This window comes from Oryzias latipes, chromosome 15, assembly GCF_053564925.1.
Source record: "Oryzias latipes strain Hd-rR chromosome 15, Olatipes_Hd-rR_3.1".
Taxonomy (NCBI): domain Eukaryota; kingdom Metazoa; phylum Chordata; class Actinopteri; order Beloniformes; family Adrianichthyidae; genus Oryzias; species Oryzias latipes.
Genome location: NC_136251.1, coordinates 11,915,245 through 11,942,815, shown reverse-complemented (window position 1 = coordinate 11,942,815; position 27,571 = coordinate 11,915,245). Strand labels below are relative to the sequence as shown.

At 40.7% G+C, this 27,571-nt stretch overlaps 5 protein-coding genes across 30 annotated transcripts in view; 2 read left to right on the top strand and 3 right to left on the bottom strand.

Moving 5' to 3' along the window:
- ankrd26 (ankyrin repeat domain 26) overlaps window positions 1-2,248 on the bottom strand; it is a 39,237-nt gene extending 36,989 nt beyond the window's left edge. For 22 of the 25 annotated variants that reach the window (XR_002874763.2, XM_023963295.2, XM_078931727.1 and 19 more), the window contains exons 1-2: window positions 2,134-2,248; window positions 944-1,235 (exon numbers count right to left, since the gene is read on the bottom strand). Coding sequence is in view for 24 of the 25 variants with exons in the window: in XM_023963295.2 (XP_023819063.1) it covers window positions 944-1,137 (194 nt within the window). In the remaining variant the exon portion in view is untranslated. Of the gene's footprint in view, window positions 1-943; window positions 1,236-1,498; window positions 1,633-1,790; window positions 1,809-2,133 lie in introns of those variants that run through there. The other 3 variants (XM_078931728.1, XM_023963289.2, XM_078931722.1) reach the window with 2 other exon arrangements.
- Window positions 2,249-3,477: 1,229 nt separating this feature from the next.
- On the bottom strand, window positions 3,478-4,688 carry LOC105355753 (uncharacterized). The gene is made up of 4 exons (XM_023963720.2): window positions 4,562-4,688; window positions 4,443-4,495; window positions 4,042-4,365; window positions 3,478-3,981 (listed from the first exon to the last, which is right to left on the bottom strand). The coding sequence occupies exons 1-4, from the start codon at window positions 4,585-4,587 to the stop codon at window positions 3,530-3,532; spliced, it is 855 nt and encodes a 284-aa protein (XP_023819488.1). The 5' UTR covers window positions 4,588-4,688; the 3' UTR covers window positions 3,478-3,529.
- A 3,017-nt stretch (window positions 4,689-7,705) lies between these two features.
- kcnk18 (potassium channel, subfamily K, member 18) lies at window positions 7,706-12,683 on the bottom strand. The gene is made up of 3 exons (XM_004077215.5): window positions 12,319-12,683; window positions 12,077-12,220; window positions 7,706-8,681 (listed from the first exon to the last, which is right to left on the bottom strand). The coding sequence occupies exons 1-3, from the start codon at window positions 12,524-12,526 to the stop codon at window positions 7,846-7,848; spliced, it is 1,188 nt and encodes a 395-aa protein (XP_004077263.1). The 5' UTR covers window positions 12,527-12,683; the 3' UTR covers window positions 7,706-7,845.
- A 6,852-nt stretch (window positions 12,684-19,535) lies between these two features.
- LOC105355752 (uncharacterized) lies at window positions 19,536-20,737 on the top strand. The gene is made up of 4 exons (XM_023963704.2): window positions 19,536-19,656; window positions 19,723-19,775; window positions 19,853-20,176; window positions 20,237-20,737. Exons 1-4 carry the CDS (start codon window positions 19,631-19,633, stop codon window positions 20,683-20,685), a joined length of 852 nt encoding a protein of 283 aa, XP_023819472.1. The 5' UTR covers window positions 19,536-19,630; the 3' UTR covers window positions 20,686-20,737.
- Window positions 20,738-24,255: 3,518 nt separating this feature from the next.
- slc18a2 (solute carrier family 18 member 2) overlaps window positions 24,256-27,571 on the top strand; it is a 35,414-nt gene continuing 32,098 nt past the window's right edge. Inside the window, exons 1-2 of one of the 2 annotated variants that reach the window (XM_023963541.2) lie at window positions 24,256-24,415; window positions 24,486-24,686. In XM_023963541.2, coding sequence (XP_023819309.1) covers window positions 24,554-24,686 — 133 coding nt within the window. In that variant the 5' untranslated portion in view covers window positions 24,256-24,415; window positions 24,486-24,553. Of the gene's footprint in view, window positions 24,687-27,571 lie in introns of both variants that reach the window. The other variant, XM_004077214.5, reaches the window with a different exon arrangement.

The following is a 27,571-nucleotide window of genomic DNA, read 5'->3' as shown; positions in this document are numbered from 1 at the left end:
ACTTGATTCTATTTATATACCATAATCATTCATTCATCTTCTTCTATTTATTGAAGTTTGCACGTGGAAAACATGCAAACTCCACACAGAAAGATCTCCCATTGGTGGACTTGAACCGGGGGCCTTCTTGCTGTGTGAGGCAAGAGCGCTAACCACTACGCCACCGTTCAGCCGCTTTATATAAGCAGTTATGTGTAAACATTCCTCTCTAACATTACATATTATTTTTCATTTTTCATATTTTTTCAGATTAATTGATAAGACCTGGAACACAAAAAGGAATAGAAATGGTCAAAAAATGGAAAGAAAAAAGGAAATAAATTATAATTTACTATAAATACAGTTAATACCAATTTTGAATCATCTGTAAAATCTAAGATTACAGTAAATTGGAAAATAAATGAGTGATATTGTAACAGTCTTGTAAAATGCTGGTTGTTAAGCTTAAAAACTGTTATGTATTAACTTTTAATGGAAAAGAGACCAAAAACAAGATTTGTTTTCCTTCTGCTCATTAAAATTCACAAGTGGAATTCAGTTTGATCTTTTGAAAAAATAAAAATAAAAAGGGAAATACAACTAAAATATTAAATAGAAATGTAATTGAAATGGAAAAACAGCTCTGTGAATAGAATAAAACAGAATAGAACTATATATTGATCCCACAAAGGAGAAATTACCTTATAGCTTTAAAACAGAGGATGTTTTATAAAGAACACTAAAAATACACCTAAAAATCCTCATTATCAACAACAACAACAATGTTAATACATGTTCATATAAGTAAAGTACAGAAAGAAATTATTTAGATGTTCTAATCAACATTTAACAAAATAAATTCAAAACAAAATACAATATAGAGGGAAAAGGCTATGGCCTCACTCCTTTTTACTCCATTCAAAACGTAGTTTTCCCAGCTGCTGTCTTTGGGTTTGTTCCTCACCTGTTGTCCTTGTCCAGTTGGTTGATATCATTCTTCTTTACAAGCTGCCTCAGCTTTGCCAGGTCAGCCTGCAAAGCTGCCTTATGTATCTTCCCGAGGTCCTTGTCTTTCAGGTCATAGCCGGCAGACAGCACGCTCCCGTTGTCAGGGGTGCCATGCTTCTTTTTCTTGGTAAAATTGAAGATTTTCTTCATCTTTTTGAGGCAGTCCTGTGCTAGATTCGGCCAGGCCGTCACTGCCTTCCTATATCACCTGCAGCACGGGGGGGTCACTGCTGACGGCTCCTCCATCCCTAAAATAAAACGCGCAAAGCGGATTAGAAACCTGTCAGGAACTCGGGACAGTAGTTTGCTGTCTCGCAGGGGTTTCACAGAGACTGAAATACTATGTGTCGTGCATATGACGCGGCATTAATGCATATAGGATCTGGTTACTGTAAGCCGGTGTTGGGTGACGGAAAAAGACCTTAGCTGTCGTGCTAACGGAATCGGCAATAAAAGCACTGATAACTGCAAAGCAGCGCAGGTGTTTGATCACAGACGTTGATGCGCTTACAAGGATCATGAGCGGCGCCTACATCTGCGAAAATCAGCGGTGGGAAATGTGTTTACAGCTTGATACCACACAAAATTGTATAATAACGGAGCTTGACAGCCTGTTACCACGGCGACAACCGTCCCAGAAGTAATAGCTGGCTAATACATTTATTCGTTTTGGGGGTTTTTTCCGTATGCAGAAGCATTATAAAATAAAATAAAAATTCAAACTGAAGTTAATTTAAGAAAAATTAAAATATAAATTAATTTTTTGTTGCCAAGCAACGAGATCTAGCTTCCTCGGCCATTACTGCTGCGCCTCCCACGTCGTCGTCACATCGGAATGATGCAAACCGCCACATTTAAAATGATTGTGATTGGGCAGAGAAACGCCCGTCGTTACAAACCAGACAGAAATACGCAAAAAGGACGCTCAGAGCCCCAAAAATGACTGCGGACAACTAATACAGTGGAATAACTGTAATGCGGCTAACTATATGCTAATTAGCAAGTGCTAACACTAGTACAACAACAAAAGAGATTTTATGTAAATTACGGGTTATTTAAAGACAAGCAATAAAGTATTAGATTAAGGTGTTGACAATTATATAAGTGTAGTTAACAGTAGCAAAGCGTGTTAACTACAGAACTAACCTGTTGATTGTCCGAATCAAAGACACAAGCTAACAAATCGAAAAGACTGAAAAGATGGGCGGTCTTTATTTTTTGAACCAATCAAAAATGGGAGAAATTAGTTGGCAACTGTGATTGACCAATAAGTGGCTTCGAATTCTGATTAAGGTTGGTTTCCCTTCAGCGACGGCCAGTGTTTATTAGCATTTACCACTGGGGAGCGACATTTCCTCTAAAATTAAAACTTGAAGAGTCCACCGGTATTTTAGAATCAGAACCAGCTTTACTGGCCAAGTATGTGTGGACATACAAAGAATTTGGTTTTAGTGTATAATGCTCTTATGAAGGACAAAGCAAACTATAAAAAGATGTAAAAAAAAAAAAAAAAACATTTAGGCCGGTTTGGGAATGTTACCCCACAAAAACAAAAATAATGTATAAAGTTATATTATCACACAAAAGATCAGCCATGTTTTTTCTGTGATGTTTGTTAAAAGTGGGGCGTGCGCAGCCCGTTAAATTTATTAATCTGGCCTGCCTAGTTGGAAGGCATTATATTGATAATCCTTATTTACCTTTTCCCTGTAATTCTGGCGTCAAATAAGTTGACCTTTGCTGATGTCCAGAAAGTTATTTGGCATTCATGTTTCAAGTTGGAAAGTCACATTTCTGATCATTCCAATACCACATGAATGCAGCATTTCTCCAAGTTAGCATTTTTCCTTGGAAGGGCATTAACCCATTTGTGAAATTGCCACCAAAAATAAGGCCAGAGTGTTTGAAATAAACCCCCATAATGTTCTGCTTTAAAGTTTAATTTTCAAAATTAGGTCATTTCTCATTTCCAAAACTATGCATCTGCTCCCACACTTGTCAAATTTTAGAGCCTTGAGTGGCCCACAAGTCAAGTTTGCCCAGCCCTGGGTCATGGAAAAATTAAAATGTCAATTCCTTAAAAGGCATCCGTTTACATTTGATGAATTCCTCTTATAAGCCCCTGCCAACCCACATAGGTTCTCATTTTGACTCTGAGTAACAGCTGCGTCCAAGGAATCTGCCAGCACTGCCCCAGGCAACCACACCTACCTTCTGCAAGTTAGCAGTGATTGTGCAAGGCTCCACAATTCTGTAAGAATATTGGTGTTAGTGGGCAAGACAAGCTGCCTAGATTGAAGTCATGACCTGATAGGGACCCACAAGGAGCAGAAGCTTGGCTCCCTTTAGGGTATAAGGGGCAAGTCAAAAAGTACAAAGGGATTTAAAAATTAACTTTTTGCTGCTTCAAGAGGCAGTAGGAAGTCCATTCCATCCAGTCTGACATATGATAACCCCTCAGGCTCATTTGGATTTATATTCAAACCACCATTGTGTTAAAACATTTTATTCTAGCGTCAAACACAACTCAACTGTAGCATTACTAGCTGTAGAGCTTCTGCTGAAGCTGCTGTTGTTGTTGAGGACCTTGGTCTTCAGAAACATGCTCCTTCAAGTAGTGGATGGATTGGTAGTAGTCTTTGCCCTTCTCATGGTTCTGGCTGAAGGTGGTGTAGGTCCCAGGAGGGTACAGACCATACAGGAGCCTGTAGTCAAAGCCAGGATAAGGAGAACCCCAGAAACCACCAAGTCCTTGGCCTGGAACAAGCACACTGGTGAAAGCAGCTCCAGGCTGCACGGGCTCAGCCGGGTAACCAAACTCTTCCGTCTGCTGCTGGTAGTTGCCAAGTTCAGCTTCCTTCACTATATTGGAGCTCTCTCCAGACTGGAGGACAGGTCCAGGCTGAGGTTGAGGGGCTGGTGGGAGAAATTCCCCAGGTCCCATGGCTTCAGCTTGTTCAGAAAAAGTTGGGGGAGCAACTACCCACCTAGTTTCTGCAAAGAGAAAATCAGTTCAGATTTTGTTCAGTGCAAGAGTTACATTAGCTTAGTTACCTGGCATGCCAGCTTGAGCCCCTCCAGGCTGTGGGGAAACCACTGCAGGCTGAGAGACAGGAGCATTGTAAAACACTGCAGCAGGAAGTTCAGTCTGGACAGGCAGGGAAGCTACAGAATACCCTTCCACAGGCATGACAGAGCCTTGACCAGCTGATGGAGCTGCAGGAACAAACTGAACAAGGTTCAGATCCTGCATTGGTGAGTAAACTGGCTGAGAGACACCGCCTGCAAAGGAGCCCCGAAAAGGTGCAGAGTGGGTCCTCTCCACTGTTCTGTAGGAACCTGCAGAATTTGTGCTGCCGCCATCTGTGGCCTTTGAGCCTAAAAGCCAAGAGACACATTTACAAACAAACTGGCATATTTCTGACCACAGCTGCAACACAAAAATGAAGCATTACCTTTGGCAGGAAAGCCACAGGACTCTGAAACCAGCAATGCAAGAAAGGAAACCCTAGAAATGAGAAAAGCATTAAAACTCATGACACTACCCAAACTAGGGCCAAGACTCTGTTCCTACCTCAGGAAGCACCTCACAGACTCCATAGTGAGCACCAGAGTATGGAAAACCTTAGTGAGTGAGGGGTTATAAATGTGAGCAGACCAATAATGACCAATCCCAGCCTAACGAGCAAATAACAGACAGCTGCAGGTGAGATCAGCATCAGGCCTCACCTGAGTTAAAAAATAAAACTGAGTATAAAACAATCTCTATGAGAAGACAGTGTCAGAAAAGTATGAACATTTATGAAGCAAAAGCCTTTATTGCATAAACTTGTGATAAAAAATGTCAGTCTTCCTCAATGCTTCACTGAAGAGCAGATGATCCACAAATTGAGCTCCTCTAACATCTTTATGAGTTTGGTTACCACAGTCACAAGCTGTTTCCTGTTGGAGATCAATTTTTAATGTATGTTGGATTTTGTTGCTTTCAAGCATTCAAAACAGAAAATACCAAAGCATCTCTCCAACCCGCTCTTTTATCCCCTCCTGTTTCTCTTCGTGTGGATGGTGGCCCAGTCTAAACTGGGAAAGAAATCTTTTCTTCCTGACGGGTTGGGGAAGGGGGGGGGGGGGGGGGATTGAAGTACTTCTGGGTCTGGGAGGGTTATGGCCCTGCAGATCATCAGTAGGTCCCAGATTGTCACATCCTTGACCAGGACCTAATCACCTGTTTCCATTGGTAACACCCTGCCCAAACTCATTGTCTGTCTGGTAGCCAGACCAAACGGGAGGGGTTTATGTCATGAAATGCTCCTTGTTGTATCTTGTGTTTAGTTTAGTCAGGCAGACTTTTACTTCTTCTGGATGCCCTCCCCTACTCTGAGGTCTCATGAGAGAGTAAGAGATGCCATCAATATCTCATCAGGCTCCTATATAAGGGGTGGTCTTTGTGACCTGTGTCTGTGTCCTTGTGCATTCCAAGGTTTTTGAGTTCTGTTGTTCTGAACCTAAGGAACATTAAATCATACGTTTATTCGAGGAACTGTGCCATATCCTTTCTGCTTCTGAGTGTACTCTGTCAGCCAAACAGTAACATGTTTAGATTGAAGTATCCTTTGACTTTAACAGGGCCTACAGTAACTCCATTCTTGGTGACAGATGCCCTTACATCAGAGACTCTCATAAGCTCTTTTTGGTAAGTCCATCTCTAGTCTTTGGCTTCAAAATTAACTCCAGTCTCAAGTCAATGCCTTAGTCTTTTTACGCACAGTTAATATTCATGTCTTACTATTAGCAATTATCATTATGCTACTTCAAATCAACTAATGGAGACACAATAAGGTTGTTTCTACAATCCAAATTTAAAAAGACAAATTGCATTGTTTCTGTCCCAAGCTTAAGTCTCCATTCCCTGTGGGTGGGACTCTAATATGACAAGTCCAAGTCCCCAATCCTGCCTCACATAACATTCTTTGTCTCTGAAGCCTCTGCCTTTCTTCCTGGTTTCATGTTTGATTGAATGTTTGTTGACATCAACAGTGAAACACTCAGGCAGTTATTGTTGCTCATCAAACAATCAATTGTTCGTCCTCTCTCATTATGGATCTTGGTTCTCTGATCCAGAACCGGCCTCTATCAACTGAGATCCCACAGGGAGGAAATCATTGTGCTTTCAGTGGTTTTATTTGCTTCTTCCGTTCTACACTTACACAAGCTAATTCAGTATTAAACATGTTAATGGCTACTTTAAAAACATAAACAAACAAATAACGGAGGTGAAAATATGCAGAGGGAACAATAATGAGAAGAGCTACAGAAGTAAAGAAAAACTTCTCTCAAACATGCAAGAGACGACCACACAAAACTGTGATGCAATTTATTAAAAACAAACATAAATATAGCACATGGCAGTCATGACAAGTTCATTGTAACATTAATTAGCATATTATCATAGCTTAATGTGAAATCTTTTTTTGTTTAGAGATGATGCACCATAAACAATGCAATGGGATCAGACAGAACACACACAGGTCCCTTCTTCGTCCTACACATGATCAGGTCTTCAGTCTCTCATTTAGCTTCTATTGGTACTTCACAATCTTTACTAAGTGTAGCTTTTTTTTTTACACACGAATTACATTAATGAAGAGTAACACATGAGGTATAAGAATCGAAAGATGAAGCACCGATAACAAGCTGAGGCAAACTGTTCAGACTGCACATGCAATTGGAAGTCTTTATTTTCAGGATTTTCTTTGCAGGTTGGGAATTTGACAGGATTGTCCGGATAACTTTCAACACATGGTAGAGCAGGAGATTCTATGGAGTTCTGCCTTATGAACTTATGAGTTTGCTCCAATCACACACCCAGATGGTGCCTGGAAAAATTAAGGAAAGGCAAAAAGAGATGGACAAGGCAGGAGAATAAACAAGAGAGGAAGGATTAGAAGAGAAAGGGATATATGTAGAAAAAAAGGAATGGGTTCATGATTGGATGAAGAGGATGGACAAAGACAAAACAATTGATAGGGGATATGGCAAAGGAAAATTATGAATGGATGGATGAATGGACAGATGGATGGATGAATGGATGAATGGACGGTTTGAGGTGCAGATGAGTAGATGGGCAGATTGATGGATAAACTGGTGGGTGGTTAAACGGATGGATGAACAGACTAATGGATGGATGGACAAAGGTATGGGTGGACAGATGAATGGTTGGAAGGGCTGATTAGTTGATGGGTGTAACAATGGATTGATAGATGGATGTTGGATGAACAGGTGGGAAGATTGAAAAATTGACAAATGAATAGATGGATGGATGGATGGATGAATGGACCAATGGATGGACAGACTAAAAGGATGGATTGACATACAGATTGGTGGACAGATTGGTCTTGGTGGTTGAATGTGGTTGGCAGATGGAGGAGCTATGGTCCTGCCTTCAATCTTTCTTTTTCTTCAGTTTTCCAACCAAGTTTTCCAATCATTAAGGAGGAATGATAGTAGGTGTTTTTTTTCTAAAATAACTTTGTGACAATTAAAAAAAAAAGAGGTTGGTGCAGTCTCTGTTTATTTCAACTTTGTATTAAAAACAATAAAAAGTAAATTTAAAAAATCTAAGCCAATAGTGGAATGAAAGGATGGAACTTTAACAGATTATCTAACAATTGAGGCCCAGGCCGTCTAAAAGTGGGTGAAGAGCCATTATGCAATAAGGGTTATCATTTTCCTCCACCAAGTTCCAGGTCACATTTCAACATGAACTAAAAGCTTACCCAAACTTCTACACACATTTACTTTTAAGAAAATTAAGTTATTCAGTGGCAGGGGCCATTCCATGCTGCTTTCAGTTGTCCTCTAGTTTTTTTCTTTACTGCTGAAAACCTCATAGTTTCCCCTGGTGATGAATTTGATGCACTTGCGGTAGCAAGTCACAATGCGGGTTTGGCTGAGCTTAAAAGCCATGGACATGATGGCCATGCCCACAATGATGAACAGCGAGATGAGCATGAAGTAATTGGGGTGTTTGGGTATGATGTCGCCAAAACCAATAGTGGTGAGAGTGATGAAGCAGAAGTAGTACGGATCAAAATCTGTGAAGTCTTTTTCCCACAGAGGCAAAATCAGACCACCGAGGCAAATGTAGGCAAATACGGCAAAAAGAATCAGCACAAAGGGAACGTCGAGCTGGTCCATTCCATCTCCTAATCCTGTGAAGTCCCACACGATAAATCCTTTGGGGGGGGTTGGAAGCTGATTCAGTTCTGGGCAGGAGAAGGTCCTGAGCAACGGGCCCTTCCTCTGTAAATTGTCCCTGGCGAGAATCTTTTCAAATATCTCTTTGTTGTTTTGGAGCTGGATGGACTTGTGGCGGACATCCGCCTGGCTGCGCAGCACCTGCCGAATATCGAGGGGCTCGAGGGCCACCACATCGCGGCTGAAAACAAAGGTCCCATCGTCGAGACCCTGGCGTCGTGAGTCCGATGCTCTGTCCTGGGCTTTCCCTGGTGACCAGGTTTGGGAGCGCAGATCCTTAAAGAAAGCATGGGCCTGAACATAAGCTTTGGTCATCAGCAAAGCCAGAAAGTCTCCCACATCCAGTATGACCAGTAGCATGAGTGGGATGCCCACCATGGCGTACAAGACACACACCACCTTACCAGACAAGGTAACCGGGTAGATCTCCCCGTATCCTGCAAGCACAAAGGAAACTGTAAGTTTTTGCATCAAAATAAAAAAGAAAAACTGTACAGGTGCATTCATGTGTGACCTCTGAGCAAAAGGCCTCCACTGTTAGGAAAGCAGAAGCACCACCATCACTACTGATTCAGTTGCAATATATTAGACTGCTTACAATTAGGATTAAATTGAGTTACCTCTAAAATGACATTTTCCAAAACTGGAAACAGATTTAATTTGAGTTCAGTTCTAAAATCTGTTGGTGTCAGTTTAGTTATTGTCCGTAGAAGACGCTGTGGAATAAGGCCAGTGTGACCACCAGAAAGCAGCAGTGTCAGAATCACACTCTAAATTCTTTATATCCTGGGAGTTCTGATGGTATCTCAGCGAACTTGAAGTCAAACACTCCAGAGCAGAGGTTTGTTGGGTGTGAATGCAGAGGAGGGGGGCTCAAACTGGGGATCAGAACATTAGTGTGAGCAGATGCAGACCTGGGAAGAGGAAAAAGACCAGCCTTCATGGAGAACAAATGCCTCTTTCAGATTTCAATGACCTGTTTACTTCTTCTGAATCAAAGCTGCTGCTTGTTCTTTACATTGTTTTCATTTTGCGTGACCAAGAGGTTTTCTCTGCCTTTTCCTGTCCTTTACTATTCTAGGGTTTCTCTGTGCAAAACGACTTCACTAAAGGATTACCAAACGTCTGCAGAGCTGTTTGATGAAGTAAAAGTGGAGTTTTTCAAATAGGAGAACCGGCATGATGAACGCATTTTTAAAGCACTCTCAGTGGTCTTTTAATTATGATCATGCCGTTTTGTGACAAAATAAAAAAAAAAACCTCCATCGTTTTCTAGTACCCGGTTTCTGCAGAGCAGCAGTAGTTCATTAGAAATTCACTTCTGAGTTGTGGGTGGGACCATTGGCATGACCCTGCCCCCTTCCAATCACCAATACCTGAGAGCTCTCTTTTTCATTTTTTCATCTGCTCCTGATACACAACGATATGAATAAAGGAATACTTAGAAATGCAAAGTTGAGCTTAATGTTTTTTAGGCTGTTTTTGTTGTGATTTCATAAAAATAAAAATAAAATCAATTGAATGAAGAACCTTTTTCTGTCAATTTATCCCACTTTAGTGATATTTTTTTTCTAATAAGAAAACAGAAACAACTTGTTTGTGACTGAAAATAATACATTTCATGGACAGCGAGAAAAACAGCAAAAGCAGAGAGCAAAGATTGATTAGAAATCAATGAAGGAATTCCTTAGAAAATATATTTCCTCTCTGTTTGCATTCAACATAATATCATTTTGTTTAAATAACAAAATGGCTGGTCGACTATTTTTTGTCTACTGGGCAACTTGAAGGCTGTTCTTACCAAAAGTGTAGTGGTTAGTGAAATGCTCAAGCTAGCGGTAGCTCACAAAACATCTGCTGCATTGCTCTTCAAACATTTTTACAGCTTATAATTAGTTGACCTTTGGGTTCTAGGCAATTTCCAAAGGAGATTTTGGAAATAAAATAGTTTTTGCTAAATAAAAGTAAAAGGAGGTGAACAAATAGATTAAGATTGAAAATTGAAATTCGAATTGCATGTGAAAAAATCTGAGAATTTATTGTTTGGCCAGCCATCCTTCATCTACTTTCCTAGCTCATTTAAAACGAGAGTACTGGACTGATCAAGTCTGAAGACAACCTAAGAAAGCACAATACTTAAAAATTGGAGATTCTAAAATTAAATTCTGGCTCACACAAAACCAAGTTAAAAAAGTTTATCCTTGATTGTTCTTCCAATTTAAAAAAAAAAAAAATCAGTAAACTGCTGTGGATAAAAGCATCTGCTAAACGGAAAGGAAGGGATGACTGTTTATGAATGACATCCACAAATAAACTTGACTTTTTTCTAGGATTCCCTCTAAAGGAGTTAAGAAAAGAATAAATGAAACACAATATTCAAACTATCCCAGCATTTTCTTTAACAGACCAAAAATGCTGATGTATAAACAAGGTCTTAATTGGTTGAGTTTGTGGGAATCCAGTCAACAAACCAACAGATAACCTCTCTGCTTCTGTGGTGATGAAGAAAGTAGTACAGTCTGTAAGTGCTTTGTCATCTCCTGAGCCATTAGCCATTAACTGACATCCTTCAACCACTTACATGGTTCTTCACTTAAGATGATTAGAGGTTACTTCTCGAAAGACTATGCCTTCACTTGAAATGCTACAGAGAACGTCATGATGAAAAGAGGCGTCACAGATTTTTGTGATGAGGTGGGAACAAAGTTCACTGAACAAAAGACGTCAACAAGGACTTGAACATAAAATGAAAAAGTAACGTTCAAGCACAAAACATGAAGGAAATATTTGTCTTTTTGCTCAGCTGTGACAGAATAAGGAGTCTCTGAAGCATCACATGTCAGTCGGGAACTGTACCAGACTGGCAGACGGGGTGGTGGTTCAAACCACACTCCTAAGTCTCCCTGGGAAAGTCTATGCCAGGGTACTGGGGTGGAGAGTCCGATAATCGAACCTCAGATCCAGGAACAACAGTGTGGTTTCGTGAAACAGGACCAGCTCTACACCCTCTTTAGGGTGCTGGAGGGTTCGTGGGAGTTCGCTCATCAAGTCCATATGTGTTTTGTGGATTTGGAAGGGCGTACGACCGCATCCCCCATGGTGTCCTGTGGAGGGTGCTCTAGAAGTATGGGGTCCGGGGAGCCTTACCAAAGGACGTCCAGTCTCAGGAGCCTGGTTCGCATTGTCGGCAGTAAGTCAGACCTGTTCCTGGGGCACGTTGGACTCAAGCAGGGCTGACTTTTTTTACCTGTTCTGTTCATAATCTCTATGAACAGAATTTGAACAGCTCTCTGCAGATGATGTTGTCCTGTTGGCTTCATTGAGCCAGCTCGGCTGATCAGGCTTGTGTGCGTTTGGAAGAATTTCTGACCAATCAGCATCAACCTTCGTGTCCATGTCTGGGATTGGCTGGCTTTTGTGGCACATTTGTAATAAGGTCCCCTGCTCTGTTGAGAGAGACATTCTCTCAAGTGAAAATTGTTTTGTTTGCATACATTTGTGAGTTTCAAGTACATTTTTTCTGTTTTAAGTGCAAAATAACTTTTTGAGCACATACAATTTTGAAAGTTTCATGCTCAAAACAGTGAGTGTTGCACATGGAATTATGGCACTAAAATCACTCCTTACTAATAGCACCTGTACCAAAAATCCATAAGACTCAAACAGAAAATGTACTTTTTTGTGTGATTTGCGTCTTTTCTTTCTTTATGTTTTTTTGTTTTTCTCTTACTTTTAAAGCAGAAAAACAAATTCTCGGTGCAGCAGTTCAGATCCAAATGATGAATTAAAATAAACTTCTGTTGCATAAAGAATTAGACATTTATTGACTCACCTACTGTTGTGAAAACTGTGCAGCAGAAAAACATTGAGCCAAAAAACGTCCAGTTGTCGGGATTCTGGAACCAAATGGAATTAAATGTCTTCATCTTCTTTTCCACCTGATCTACCATGCAGCTTTGAGAGCAGGAGGTGTTCTCTACGAATAAGAAAAAACTAAAATTACTTAACACAAAAATTTAAAATCAAGATAATAAAATAAAATAAAATCCTTAAAGAACTTGTGTGGAAACTTACGACTGTGATTCCGGACAATATCAACAATTTCCCCTAGAAACTCGCGGTAGTCCTCCTGGATCTTGGAGGGCTTGTTTCCCCCTTCGATCCGCTGGAAGATGAGCGCACCCAGCACTGCGTACGCAACCAGCGTCCCGCACAGCGCCAGGTGCGGGAAGACTCTCCAGAGGGGCGCCAGGCATTTCCCACACCCGCTTCCAGCGCTCATCCTCTTTTTCACTGACAACCTGCTCCTTTTTTCACAGAAGCTTGAGGGGCGAAGCGCGCGTCTGTGCGTCACTGGAGAGAAAGGCAGAGGTCTGGCCAAGAGCGCGTGCCAGCTGCGAGACCGCGCGCCGCTGAAACGCAAACTGCTATGGCATGTGAGGAAGAGTGAGAACAGTTAGGTGCTGCATGCCTGTCAGACTAACACATAGAGAATAAAAAACTTTAATATTAATACATACAGCAGTTTGAGAAAAAAACACTAACTCGCCATTGTCAAAATAACATGTTCTATTAATTCACTTTATCCAGATATTTAAAAGCTATTTAATTTTTGATTTGGCAAACTTTGTGTCTGATGCAGGTACCAATTCATTGATAAAAGAGTGTTTTGTCATTTGCATTGTCTGCAAAAAAAGAATGTATGTGTATTTTAAAGTAAAAAAAAGAAAGTATCAAATTAATCTGACCAGGAACTGGGCCCAAAGATAGCCAGCCCCAATGAGGCAAAGGTAGAACATCAGGGAGGCAAGCCTGGAAGTGTCATATTCTCCCAAACTCCTAAAATACATAGAAAAAACCATCAGTTCGTCTATCCATTAATCTATGTCTTGCAGTACCCTCCGTGTTTACCGGGCTTGGGACAAGCACAAACAGGACACTGGTTTGTGCCCCATTCAGGCTGCATTTATCTTTTTTTCTTTCTTTTTATGTCTTTCTATTTGTCCATCCACCCCTATGGTATTCTTCGGGTTGTAATGTTTTGTAATTTTTGTTCCTTTAGTTAGTTTTGGATTTAAAATTAATAAATAATGATAATAATAAATAAAACGAAAACTATTTATGTTTTAATGTATGCTCAATTGCAGTCCAGATGATTCCTATCATAACTGTAATATCTTTTCTACATTTTTTATTTTATCTCTCAAATGAAGCCCACATTTTGGTGTGAAACAGCTCCCTGTGTGCTATTGTTCACTGTGTTTTTATTTTGTGTTGCTTTTTTTTCTTGTCAAACTGTTCCAACCTCTGGCCAACACCATCAACACCATTGGTTAATCTGTTCACCCTGCTGTCTTTTGACTGTAATGCTAGAAACCTAAAGTTTCTAGCTAAAGGTCATTTAGTTATTTTTTCAGGTCACACGGTGGTTGTAGTTTAATAGTGAGTCTAAAATGAGGTGGAGGAGAGAGCAAAACCTCAACATCAATGAGAAAGGAAGTGATTATAAACAAGCCTTTCCTCCTTGCTTTTCAGAAAACACCCTGTGCAAGTGGTCCCCAGCAAATTCCTGGATTTTCACCTAAGCAGGAGCCTGACATGGACTACAGTCACATCATGCCTTATGAGCTCCTCTATTTTCTCTGGAGGCTGAGAGCTGTTAGACTCAGAGGATCAGTTTGTCCAGATGTGTGGGGAAGAGCCTTGTCACCTCCAGCATCATCGTGGGAGACATCAGCTGTTCTAAACAGGGCTGTGGAAGCTGCACAGAAGATTGTTGGAAGCAGTCTCCCCACCACTACGAACATCAACAAATCCGGGAAGAGAGCTGATCGCATCAAGAGAGATTATTCACTCTGCATACACTCTCCTCACCCGCCTTTACTCAGGAGGGAGACTCCACTGCAGAACCACCAGACGGAGGAGCAGTTAGTTTCCTGCAGCTATCAGACTGCTGAGCAGCAGTGATGCTCTATAACCTCTCTGCATGGACATGAATTAGTTCCTGTCTGCACATCTGGGCACACTGTGACAGCCTCTCGCACAACTGCACATTTCTGTGACCTTTTGCACACACAAATTCTGCAGTTTATTTATTTACTACTTTAAATTCTGCTGGTTTGTTGTTCATGTATTTTTTCTATTTATTTGGTTTAGTTCTAGCTTGTTCTATGCTGCACAGAGACCACAGAAATGTACAACGTCTTTAAAATTAAGACCAAAATGACAATAAGGAATCCTGTTTGCTTCTGTGCTTTTACTTCTTGTAGCCTACCTTTGAGTTTTGTGTCCTCCTATTAGAAGATTGAATCAAAATGAAATGAGGCCTTTAAAGTAGGACTGTGGAGCTGAAATGTTCTAAAAACAAAAATAACAAGAAAGAAAATACTGTTAGAACCATGAAATCACATCTGCTCAATACAACTTGATCCTTGGTAACTGAGAACTCCATCCAAAGTTTCTCAAATCTGGGATCCTTTGTACCTTTCTTAGTCACACTCGTGTTCAGCCTTGGCGGATAAGACTTTAAAGAAAGCAGTGTTCATAAATTAAGTGATTTGAAATAAGGGGATCCACCCCCACACATTACACCTTCTGCCCACTCCCTCAAAGTGACAGTTTGTTCTGCAGTCCTCTCATCAGTCTCATCAGTGGAGCTTTAGATCAGCAGGAGAAGGGGAAGGTTACGCTGACCTGCCAATGCTTTTAACACATAACATAACAACATACTTCTTTCACATCCAGGCGCGAGCGAGGTGTTCCAGCAACAATCCTTAAATGGCGCCAATCTCACTTGTCAAAAAGGAGAGTTAAGGCCAGTTTTATCTCAATGACTTTACTTTGGTATGGAGTTCCTCAAGGCTCAATGTTGGAAACCTTTAGGTCCTTTGTTTTTTGTCACTTGAGTTTAACTGTTTGCCCTAAATTTTTAATATCTGATTCATGTGATAAAACTGTAGAATTATTCTATCTAATAGCAGGGTTGAAAGTAAGCCGATACGGCCCCGTACTATGTACCAGAATAAGATCTGGCGGAGTTACGAGGTACCGGCTGGAAGGTCAGCTGTGTGGCGGCTCCGTGCTGCTTTAACACTTCAAAAGCAGCTGCAGGCTGATGCTGCTAAAACTCTGAACCAGGCAGCACTTTATCTCATCATTTTAGTCGTTTTTAGTGTCTTATCATTACTAAAAAAGGTTGATCTACGTCCCTCTCTCCCCTCACAGCTTTTACTTGCTTATATGAATTTACGTTCATTTTTGCACACTTTTCTGTGAATTGGTTTGTTTTAACCATCAATAAAATACAAACTGTTATTTGCCATCTTGTGCTTGGCTCTCATCCTCCTCATTTAACAAATGAATCGGTTAGTTTAAAAGGGACCCAAGTCCACAATTTTTTTTAAAATAGAGATATTATATGTTATATGGGCCTCAACGGAAAAGCTATCGGATTATGTGCAAAAAAGGCCCAAATCTGTTGTAATGTATTGACTATGCTTGACATTTAAAATGCATTAAGTGCAAAATTCCTGGACTTGGGCCTCTCTTGAATAGGTTTTGCTTCATCCCATAGATGGCAGCACTAGTTATTCAATATGGCAGCGCCCCTGTTAAATTCAAGAAGGGCGCAAGTCCAGAGATTTTAGTTTGCTAGTCCTCTGAAATGATAAAAGTGAGGTGCTTCATATTATAGCATTTGTAAACTATGAACTGGTGCTAAATCTGGGTAAAGTAATCATTTGGTGTAGCCTCCCTTTAAGCTATGCAATTAAAATCATTTCCTGGAAAAACAAACCTCTTTGCACTCGGGTCCAAAATGAACTAACCGATTCAAATGGACTGATGCTTGAATAGGAATGGAAGAGATCTCCCAAAGAGGCAGCTTCCATTGAAGTGCTGAAGTTTAAAAGGAACTGTCATTGTATTTACCCTCTGTCTCCACACAGAAGTGTGGTGTGTGGAGTGAGCATCATTCAGAGTAAAATGTCTTGTTCTCAGGGATTAAAGCCATCATGCGATGATTAAAATAGTTGTAGTGCAAGACAAAAATGATGAGCTGAAAAATGAGCTGTCTATTCTGCAAAAACTCTTGGACATGCAATCTAATTTTTTTTTAAATTTCTGCAGCACAATAAAATAAAATAAACTGGCTGGTGTATTGAGTGTACAAACTAATGCCTGTACATTTTTTGTGGACCTTTTAAACCCAAAACTGATGCAGTGTAAATTATTCATTTTTGGCATATTGTTTAAAATGGGGTTTTGTGGCTTCCACTCCTGCTCATGCTTGCTTTTTGGTCAATCTGCTGTCTAATAAAGTGGAGTTCTGGTGCGCGGAGAACAAGTTTGTGTTAGTCTTGGTTCATGGTGCAAGCCTCCTTTTGACTGCCGTGTCCCTGCTGTAGCTGCAGCAGAGGTGACTCCTTCATGCTTCACAGGTCTTTAGAAGCTTTAGACTTCTGAAAAATGTTTGCAAATCTGAAACCTTGCAAAAATCCAAAGTTAGCAGAACTTACACTGCTGAACTTGAATGTATTCACAGTAATTGTAATGTGCAGTGATTGATACTCACCCTGCAATTCAACTTTTCAGAACTTGTTAACACCCTAAGCTACAATTATTGGTCCATTACTGAGGACAGAGCTCAGAGGAAGAAGCCACTCCTCCTCCTCTCTTAAGGCATCATGGGAATTCATTTATTATATCTGCAACCTTTTAGTCATAAGAGATAGAAAGATCATGAAAGATCAGAAGCTGACAGCTTTCAGAGTTTTCTTGATCACCACTTTGTTTCAGATGCTGAAAGGATAGGATGACAGGACGGGATACACGACATATTAAACCTAAAATGTGTAGAAAACACCTCAGATGGTCCTACATGAATGGACTGAATCCAAACTTGTGGGCTTCCTATCATCCACATCACATTCATTCTCAGCCAAAACAGACAGAGATAGATTTCAGGAATTAAACAGTAGCTCCAAACTTTTTACTTCTGAAAATGAAAGAATTTGAAGAACTGGAAATGAGCCATGCATCACTTTAACAACCCCTCATGATCAGTTGCTCTTGACCCGTCAGATGCAAAAAGCCGCAGAAGAATTTCTATGCAGTGAGGCAAATAAGTATTTGAACACTCAAAAATCATGGAGGGGTCTGACCTTTTCATTTTAGGTGCATGTCCACTGTGAGACACAAAATCTAAAAAAAGATCTGGAAATCACAGTGTATATAAAATAGAACTTTTTGTTCTAAGTCCCACTCGCCATGTTTGGAGGACGAAGGGTGGTGAGTACCATCCCAAGAACACCATCCCTGCTGTGAAGCATGAGGGTGGAAGCATCATGCTATGGGGGTGTTTTTCTGCACATGCGACAGGACGTATTAAGGAGAGAATGACCAGGGCCATGTATTTCGAGATTTTGGGGAACAACCTCCTCCCCTCAGTTAGAGCATTGGAGGTCATGGCTGGGTCTTCCAACATGACCATGACCCGAAGCACACAGCTGAGACAACCAAGGAGTGGCTATGCAAGAAGCACATCAAGGTTCTGGAGTGGCCAAGTGTGTCTCCAGACCTCAACCCAAAAGAAAATCTTTGGATGTAGCTCAAACTCTGTTTTTCTTAGCAACAGTCCAGAAACCTGACTGATCTAGAGAAGATCTGTGTGGAGGAGTGGACCAAAACCCTTCCTGCAGTGTGTGGAAACCTGGTGAAAAACTACAGGAAACGTTTGACCTCTGTAATCGCAAACAAAGGCTACTGTATCAAATGTTAACATTGAATCTCTCAGGTGTTCAAATACTTCATTACAGTAATATACAAATAAATTCTTTTAAAAAAATCATGCAATGTATTTTCCTGATTTTTTTTAGATGTCTCTCACAGTCGACATTCACCTAAAATGAAAATGTCAGACCCCTCCATGATTTCTAAGTGAGAGAACTTGCAAAATCACAGGATATTCAAATACTTTCTACTAATCTAATTAATACTTTCTACAAACACTAATCTTTGACTGTTTTTATCCTTCAATGAATCAAACTTAAGCTATTTTCCATTTTTAAAGGATGATGAGCACAACAGGAGTTTCCAAGAATGTTGCCACTCTGAAATGCACCATTTGAACAGAAGTGCTCATCAGTGCTGACTCCTTATCACGTTCTGTCACAGTCTTAAACAAAGACAGTCAAAGAACACGACACTAGGCCTCGCTCTGAGCTTTTTAAGGTAATCTGAATGGGTTGTGTCCATGTGAATGTGATTTGTTTTGGGTGAAGCTCAGAGGCTCACAGGCCTCCCTCAGACATGATCATTCATTAATGACTATGTTTATCTTTAGGACTTCACTTAGAAGGCCATGCTAAACAACAGTGTCAACATGACACATGAAGACCACTGAACAAGTCATTTTTTCCTCAAATCTGTCATCTGGTCCAGTGTGTGTCTTTTTTTTTATTTAAAAAAGACTTCTTCAAATTCCTAAAAATTCCCTAAATAAATCACAGATGTTGAACACTGACTTATCTTCATTCCAATACTCACCTATGGTCATGAGCTCTGGATCATGACTGAAAGAAAGATGTCCAGAATACAAGCGGCTGAAAGTTCTTCCTCTGCAGGATGGCTTGCCGCACCGTTAGACATAGGGTGAGAAGCTCAGAGTAAAACCGCTGTTCCTCCACACTGAGAAGGGCCACGTGATTCTGATGCCTCTGGACGCCTCCCTGAGGAGGTGTTCCAGGCCTGTCCCACTTTGTGGAGGCCCCGGGAAACACCCAGGACACGTTGGAGAGACTACGTGTCTTGGCTGGCCTGGAAACATCTCAGGGTCGCCCTAAAGAAGCTGGAAGAGGTGGTCTGGGAGAGGGAAGTCTGGGCATCATTGCTTAGACTGCTGCCCCCACTACCCGGTCCCGGATGAGTGGAAGAAGATGGATGGACAGAAATCTTTTTATTGTCTTCATTGGTATTTTCTGTTTTGAATGCTTGAAATGAACCAAATACAAAATACATAAAAAATTGATCTCCAACAGGAAAACAATGAAGCAGCTTGTGACTGTGGTAACCAAACTCATAAAGATGTTAGAGGAGCTCAATTTCTGGATCATCTGTTCTTCAGTGAAGCATTGAGGAAGACTGACATTTTTTATCACAAGTTATGCAAAAAAGGCTTTTGCTTCATAAATGTTCATACTTTTCTGACACTGTCTTCTCATAGAGATTGTTTTATACTCAGTTTTATTTTTTAACTCAGGTGAGGCCTGATGCTGATCTCACCTGCAGCTGTCTGTTATTTGCTCGTTAGGCTGGGATTGGTCAGTATTGGTCTGCTCACATTTATAACCCCTCACTCACTAAGGTTTTCCATACTCTGGTGCTCACTATGGAGTCTGTGAGGTGCTTCCTGAGGTAGGAACAGAGTCTTGGCCCTAGTTTGGGTATTGGCATGAGTTTTAATGCTTTTCTCATTTCTAGGGTTTCCTTTCTTGCATTGCTGGTTTCAGAGTCCTGTGGCTTTCCTGCCAAAGGTAATGCTTCATTTTTGTGTTGCAGCTGTGGTCAGAAATATGCCAGTTTGTTTGTAAATGTGTCTCTTGGCTTTTAGGCTCAAAGGCCACAGATGGCGGCAGCACAAATTCTGCAGGTTCCTACAGAACAGTGGAGAGGAGCCACTCTGCACCATTTCGGAGCTCCTTTGCAGGCGGTGTCTCTCAGCCAGTTTACTCACCAATGCAGGATCTGAACCTTGTTCAGTTTGTTCCTGCAGCTCCATCAGCTGGTCAAGGCTCTGTCATGCCTGTGGAGGGGTATTCTGTAGCTTCCCTGCCTGTCCAGACTGAACTTCCTGCTGCAGTGTTTTACAATGCTCCTGTCTCTCAGCCTGCAGTGGTTTCCCCACAGCCTGGAGGGGCTCAAGCTGGCATGCCAGGTAACTAAGCTAATGTAATTCCTACACTGGACAAAATCTGAACTGATTTTCTCTTTGCAGAAACTAGGTGGGTAGTTGCTCCCCCAACTTTTTCTGAACAAGCTGAAGCCATGGGACCTGGGGAATTTCTCCCACCAGCCCCTCAACCTCAGCCTGGACCTGTCCTCCAGTCTGGAGAGACCTCCAATATTGTGAAGGAAGCTGAACTTGGCAACTACCAGCAGCAGACGGAAGAGTTTGGTTACCCGGCTGAGCCCGTGCAGCCTGGAGCTGCTTTCACCAGTGTGCTTGTTCCAGGCCAAGGACTTGGTGGTTTCTGGGGTTCTCCTTATCCTGGCTTTGACTACAGGCTCCTGTATGGTCTGTACCCTCCTGGCACCTACACCACCTTCAGCCAGAACCATGAGAAGGGCAAAGACTACTACCAATCCATCCACTACTTGAAGGAGCATGTTTCTGAAGACCAAGGTCCTCAACAGCAGCAGCTTCAGCAGAAGCTCTACAGCTAGTAATGCTATGGTTGAGTTGTGCTTGATTGTAGAATAAAATGCTTTAACATAATCATGGCTTTCTGTTTATTTTTGTTTCACTGGAATGGGAAATTGGATCAGTAAAGACCCAACCAATATCCATCTCTAGAAAATCTTACATTTTCCCAAATGTTTGAGTTTTGCAGATCAAAAATTTGTTTTTATTTGATAAAAGATTGTATTCCAAAACTTGCTGTTATCTTCTGTCCTGTCTCTGTCTTTGTCTTCACTGTCCTTTTTACATAAGACACTATAGCCAAATTCCTTGTGTGGACTAGTTCTTGGCCAATAAAGCTGATTCTGAAGTACCAGTTGCATCCTCGAGTTTTAATTTGAGAGGAAATGTCGCCCCCAAGTGGTTAATCCAAATATAATGCTACTAGACATTAAACCTTAAAAGAAACTATGGGGTCAAAACGGTTTCAGATTGAAATGAATAAAAACCAGTATATTTCAAAAATAGGCAGTGCAAGATTTGGAAAATTAATTTGAAACTTGAATAAAAAGAGAAATTAAACCTAGAACTGTTGCCAAATCGTTTTTTTACAGCTGCTGTTTTGTTTCTCCCTCTTTGGTTTTACTTAATGTATAGAATCTTTGTTTAATAGAATCTTTTTCTATTACAGGTTGCCTTCAGGCTTCCACAGAAAGCACAGCATGCCTGGGTTTCTTTTAATTTTGTAACTGTCTAGGCAATAGGGTTGCGTCTAAAACAATTTTTTTTCGTTTCGGCTTTTCCCTTCAGGGGTCACCACAGCAAATCAGCTTCCTCCATCTAACCCCGTCTTCTGCATCCTCTACTCCAACACCAGCTACATTCATGTCTTCGTTCGCTGCATCCAGAAACCTCCTCTTTGGTCTTCCTCTAGACCTCTTGCCTGGCAGCTCTAGACTCAGCATCCTTCTACATTATATTTATTCTCTCCTCTGAACAGGTCTGATCCATCACAATCTGGCCGCCTGGACTTTATCTCCAAAACCTCTATCATGTTCTGTCCCTCTGGTGTCCTCATTACTGATCCATCCCAAAGAGAACCTCAGCATCTTCATCTCTGCTACCTCCAGTTCTTCTTCCTGTCTTTTCCTTAGTGCCACTGTCTCTAGGCCCAACAACATGGCTGCTCTCACCACAGTTTTTTTCCCATCTTTCCTTTCATTTGAACTGAAACTCTTCTATCACACATCACAACTGGCACTTTTCTCCACCCATTCCAACTTGCCTGCACTCGCGTCTTCCCTTCTTTTCCAGACTCTCCATTCCTCTGGACTCGACCCTAGATACTTCATATCACCATTGCAAACAGGAAGGGGCTCAGAGAAGACCCCTGATGTAATCCCACTTACACCTTGAACTCCTCTATCACCCCTATAGTGTCCCTACAGTACGCCTCACCACCAACATGTTCCTCTGTCACTCCAGACTTCCTCATACAATACCCCAGTTCTTCTCTGTCACCCTGTCATAAACCTTTTCCAGATCTTCAAAGACACAGTGAAGCTCTCTCTGAACTTCTCTGTACTTTTCAACGCACTTATGCCAAATATTGCATCTTCAGTGCTCTTGTTTGGCATGAAACCATACTGTTGTTCACAAATGTTCATTTCTGCTCTTAGTCTAGCTTCAATCACTCTTTCCCATGACTTCATTGTGTGACTCATTAACTTTATTCCTGTGTTGTTGCCACAACTTTGCACATCTCCCTTATTCTTAAAAATGGGCACCATCACATTCCTCCTCCAGTCCTCTGGCATCTTCTCACCACCTAAGATCCTGTTGAACAACCCAATCAAAAACTCCACTACCATCTCTCTTAGACACATCCATACCTCCACAGGTATTTATCATCAGGACCAACCGCCTGATCCACTGCACTATCCAACCATAGCATGCAAGCCATCATAAACCCCTTGTCTGGCTTTTTATTTTCTTCCTTTTTCAGCTTCCAACAGTTTGTCCTGTTTTCTGCCTTTGCCCTTTCTTTCTTCATCTTCTTCACCACAATGAGATCCTGGGTTGGGCCCCCTCTTGACTACATTGAAGAGACAAACAAACGATATTAGACTGACCTACCTAATTGGAAACACAAGGGAACATGCACAGTGGCTGATCAGAACAACTAGACAAACAAGGGGGGACTAAAAAAGACTAAGACAACCCAGCCAGCATGGCCAAGTGCCCCATGTGGTTTCAAAAGTTTGAAGAAAAGTGGGCACAGGGGGCTACTTGGCTTTGCTGCCTGGGAAGCTAAAACCTACAGAATACAGCAAACAAACAGTTTAACATTTCCTATGGTAAATAAACTTACGAAAATAACGAAGCTAATGAACATCAAGTAAAATTTAAAGTAAATCAACTTTAGGCATAAACATTTTTTGTTCTCCTCTGGGAGAGAACAGTCCAATTAGCTGCCTGCTGAATATAAGGCTTTTGCTGACTGGCATGCAATGTTGTGTCAGGCCTGACTGGATGTTCCAGCAGCAGATGGCAGCAGCAGCAGCATCAGCAGTCACAGGGGTCCCCTCAGCACCGGTAATGTAAAGACAACATAACATTAAATAAATGAAAGTAAATTGAAATACATCTTGAAATATGTGTTATCAAATGTTATGTTATAAATCAAACAGTTGCATGTTTTATATGGGTCTTATTTTTGCAAAATAATCAATTTGAACTGAGAGAATATCTGTAGTATGGTGCAGTTGTTACTACCCTGATGGGGTGGCAGTGTAAGCAGCCATAACAATCTGAAAAGCTTCATTAGTCTGAACTTTAGTTTGAAAATGTGCGCTTTTTTTAAAAAAAGAGTTGAAGGATCGACGTGAGAGCAAAGCTGAAATCAGAAACCTTTTGTGTAACCTTTACTGACACACTTCAGACTGACTAATTTATTAGACTCTGAAAGACATATACAATGAGTAAGAAGATTAAAATAATACAGAAAAGCCATGCAATTTATGGATCATAATATAGATTCAACCTTCTGCTCAGCAGCTATTGTTTTCTGGTTCAAACAAAACAAACAGAAAATTTGCATCATCACACATTATAATTCTTAAAACTCCACTCTGATCATCGTTTGGAAGCTATTGAAAAGAAATCAGAAAACTAACTTTAAACCATTTTTCTTATAGAAACATTCCTCGTCGTTTAAGCACAACACGAGGAAATGTTTTATTTTATTTCATTTCATTTTGCAAAGCATTTAGTTTATATTAGATGTCAACTACTATCTTCACTAAATCATGCACTCGTTAGTTTGTTGACGGTCCCTAAAGTCACTGCCGGGGATTTGGGCTGAATGTCTGTCGAATTTCCAACCTAAAACTAACTGCACCGCGGTAATACTAACTACTTTTTTTGCTTGGTTTCTAGGCAATCTGAATATGAATAAATGTATTTATTTTTTGTTTTTAACTAAAAAAAAAAGAGAAGAAGATTGATATCCATTTGATCTCAATGTTAACGACTGATTCTCGTGTCCCTCTCTGGTTCTGATCTAGTTTGGGTCAGGTTCTCATCCGGTTGTCGTGAGGACTCTCCTGTTTGCTGTCTAAGGTCCATTGTTGCGGGTCTCATGCGGGATGTGTGGTATGTCTGTTTGGAGAGGGCACTGACTGGAAGAAAGGGGCTGTGACGTCAGCGGCGGCTCGTGCCATAGAAAGCCTTCATCCGCGCTGCGGCCGCTCAGCTGCTGCGTCTGCGCCTTAGGTAGGACGTCGCTTCTCTGCTCCTCATCAGTAAAGCGCTCATTTTAGCTTTTTTTTTTTTAAACCCCCAGTTCCTGCAGGATTTTTCAAGCGGCCCCTCTGACCCTGTAGGACCTCCCTGGGCTCTGAGGACCGCGCCATGGGGGTCCTGGATGCGCTGCGCCAGTTCAGACTGATCCAGTGGCTCCGAGAGGAGCGCCAGTCTCGGAAGCTGATTCTCTTCATAGTTTTCGTGGCTCTGCTGCTGGACAACATGCTGCTGACTGTGGTTGGTAGGTGCGCTCCTCAACTTTTCCTCTTTGCGCACCTATAGCGCGCGAGCTGCCGCGCAGTCGGCAAAAGTGAAGACTTTGGTGATGTATTGGTGCAGAGTAGTGGACATTTTGTCCAGTGCGCTCTGATGCATCTGCGTTTAGGTTCTTTTGTTCTGCAAACAAAGGCTTATAAAAGGCAGGTATCATTTACAAAGTCAAACAAACTGCTTTATTCAATCCAACATAAAAGCATATTTTAATACGAATCGAAATTTGATTCCATGAGGTAAAAAAAACACACGCATAGTTTGAATAAAATAACATATTTTAACAAAACAAATCAAATCATATGGAGTAGCTAATATGTCTTAGAAAGTTCAAGTGCCAGTTTAGATTTTAAAGATGTCTCTTTCCTTTTAGCTCTTTATTTCTGTATTTTGTAATGCATAAGTGTGCTTTGCCAGCTCATTTTTTTAAAGAAGGACCTTGTTTTTAGCTAAATATTAATATTTCCAATGACTGAATTGACAAACATTTACATTTGTTGTTTTTGCTGACACTAAACTCAAAATCTTTAAACGTTTATATTTATGCATATCAGTTCAGGAATTCATAACTGCAAATGTTTGATTAACGAAACGTTCTAATTTAAATGTTAAAAAGAAACCAGGGGTGTAGCGATTCTTTTTAACGACGATTCAGTTCATATCATAATTTGTGGTCGAGGATCCGATTCATGGTATTGGTTCATTTTTATCGATCTGATTCACTGAACTAAATTCGATCCAGGACATCTTGAGTCAAAACTTCAACCAGTGTTGAAAAAAATAAAACAAAAATAAAAAAATTCAACCAGTGTGACTCAGAGATAAATACTTGAATACTGAACAGTGTAGGTGAAGATTCCAGATTCATTGTATTTCTTGCAAGATAATCAAGTCTAAATTTAAATATGTACAAACAAACATGTAAACAAAAATTAATGGCAAATCCATTCACATTTTAGTCCACTGTTGGTTTCCACATTAAAATAATCCAAAGCGCTAATTGTGCTCATTTCTGTGCAATAATTATAGGACCGTGAAATAATCATGGGACTGTGCGACACATTCTCCTCTGTGGAAAACTCAATAGGAATCATAATATATCATATTGTCTCTTACTTTCTGTCCTTCCCACTGTAAACGGCTGGCCCGGGACCAGAGACACAAATTTCGTTTTATCCCTGTGGTGAAATGAAAATAAAGAATCTTGAATTTTTAGAACATTCTACCACACTGTATGGTCACATGTGTTTGATAAACATAAATAAACAAGGAGGACATGTGTAAAATAAAAAGTTTTTGTTAAATTCAAACTGTTTCCACACGAACTTGAATGATGCTCAGTTTTGGCTGCACTTATGTGTGTTGTCTGCTGTGATGCACTTAGTCATTTTCATGTAACAGTAAAATAAACATATATAATGCCTCAGTCCAAATGATATTTTCCAATACAGCCAATCAATTTGTCACAATTATAAATTAATTTCAATGGTGAATGTTGATTTGATTTAATTGCATTAACAACTTTCCTCAGACAGATTGATCTGGTTAGATCGTAGGAATAAAAATAGATTAATTGATTAAGTCGATAAAGTTATAAAAACATTTCTGGCAAAAAAAAAAAAAGTCCACTAAGGAACTCAGAGCGACAAAAAACGAAATATTTTGCATAATTGATTACCATAAAGCAAACATACTCTGTGGTGTGGAAAAATCTAATGTGATGATGTTGAGTGAAGTCTGAAAAGCAAAAAAAAAAAGACTTTCCTCCAGAGATATCACTAAACATACAGGAAGAGGATTGTCTAAGCAATTCTCTTAAAACTGCTAGTTTTGAGTTGATCACTGGTACGGTCATCCTCCTCTAACCTTTCTCTGTAGTAGATCATAATGTTGATGACAAGGAACAAGTGGAGGACCATTCAAAGAGGTGGAGTTTTCCTCAAAAAAAGGAGCGGAATGAAGGTCTTCTGAAGCAAGACAGATTATCTGTGTAAAAAAGAGATATTTAAGTGGAACTGAGGTTACAGGGAGCAGAGGGAAGGAGGTAAAGGACTTTTAGACAACAGTCCAGAGCAACAAAGAGTTTGGTAAAGAGGTGAAAAGGTGTGTGCAAATAGGTAGGTACGGGTGGAGGAAGCTTTCAAATGTGATGTGTGACTAAAGAGTGCAATCAAGAATGAAAGTAAAGGGGGTGAGAGCAGCCATGTTGTTGGTTTAGAGACTATGATGCAGAGACAGAGCTGGGGGTAGCAGAAATGAAGATGTTGAGATTTTCTTTGGGAGTGACCAGGATGGATAGAATCAGAAATGAAGCCATCAGAGGAAAAAATGATGGAGAAAAATGCATGGAGGTAGATTAAGATGATTTGGACACACTGAGATGAGGAACGATAATGATGTTGGCAAAAGGACACTGAGGTTTGCAGATCCAACAACAAGAAGTGGAGGAAGACCAAAGAGGATGTTCATGGTTGTAGTCAAGGAGGACGCATGATTATGTCGGTGAGAAGGACACGGAGGAGAGGATTAGATGGTGGAGAGTGATTCAACGGATGTGGCGACGCCTGAATGGAGCAGCTGAAAGACATGGAAGAATGACTGTGATGCTCCTCATCCTGCTCATTAGCATGACTCACCTCCACTGAAACAATCCTCTTCCTGCTTGTGTGCTCTAAGGAAGCAGTTCTGATGCAGCTCTTTTGTCAGGTTGGCAGAGAAGCATCTTAGAAGTTCACTAAGACAGACAGAGAGGAACAGCAGCGTTCTGGAGATCATACTGGAACAGACAACTGTAGAAACATTTTCTTTAGAGCAGACAGGTGGAAGCTTCAGGTAACCTGAACATGGCTTGATTTG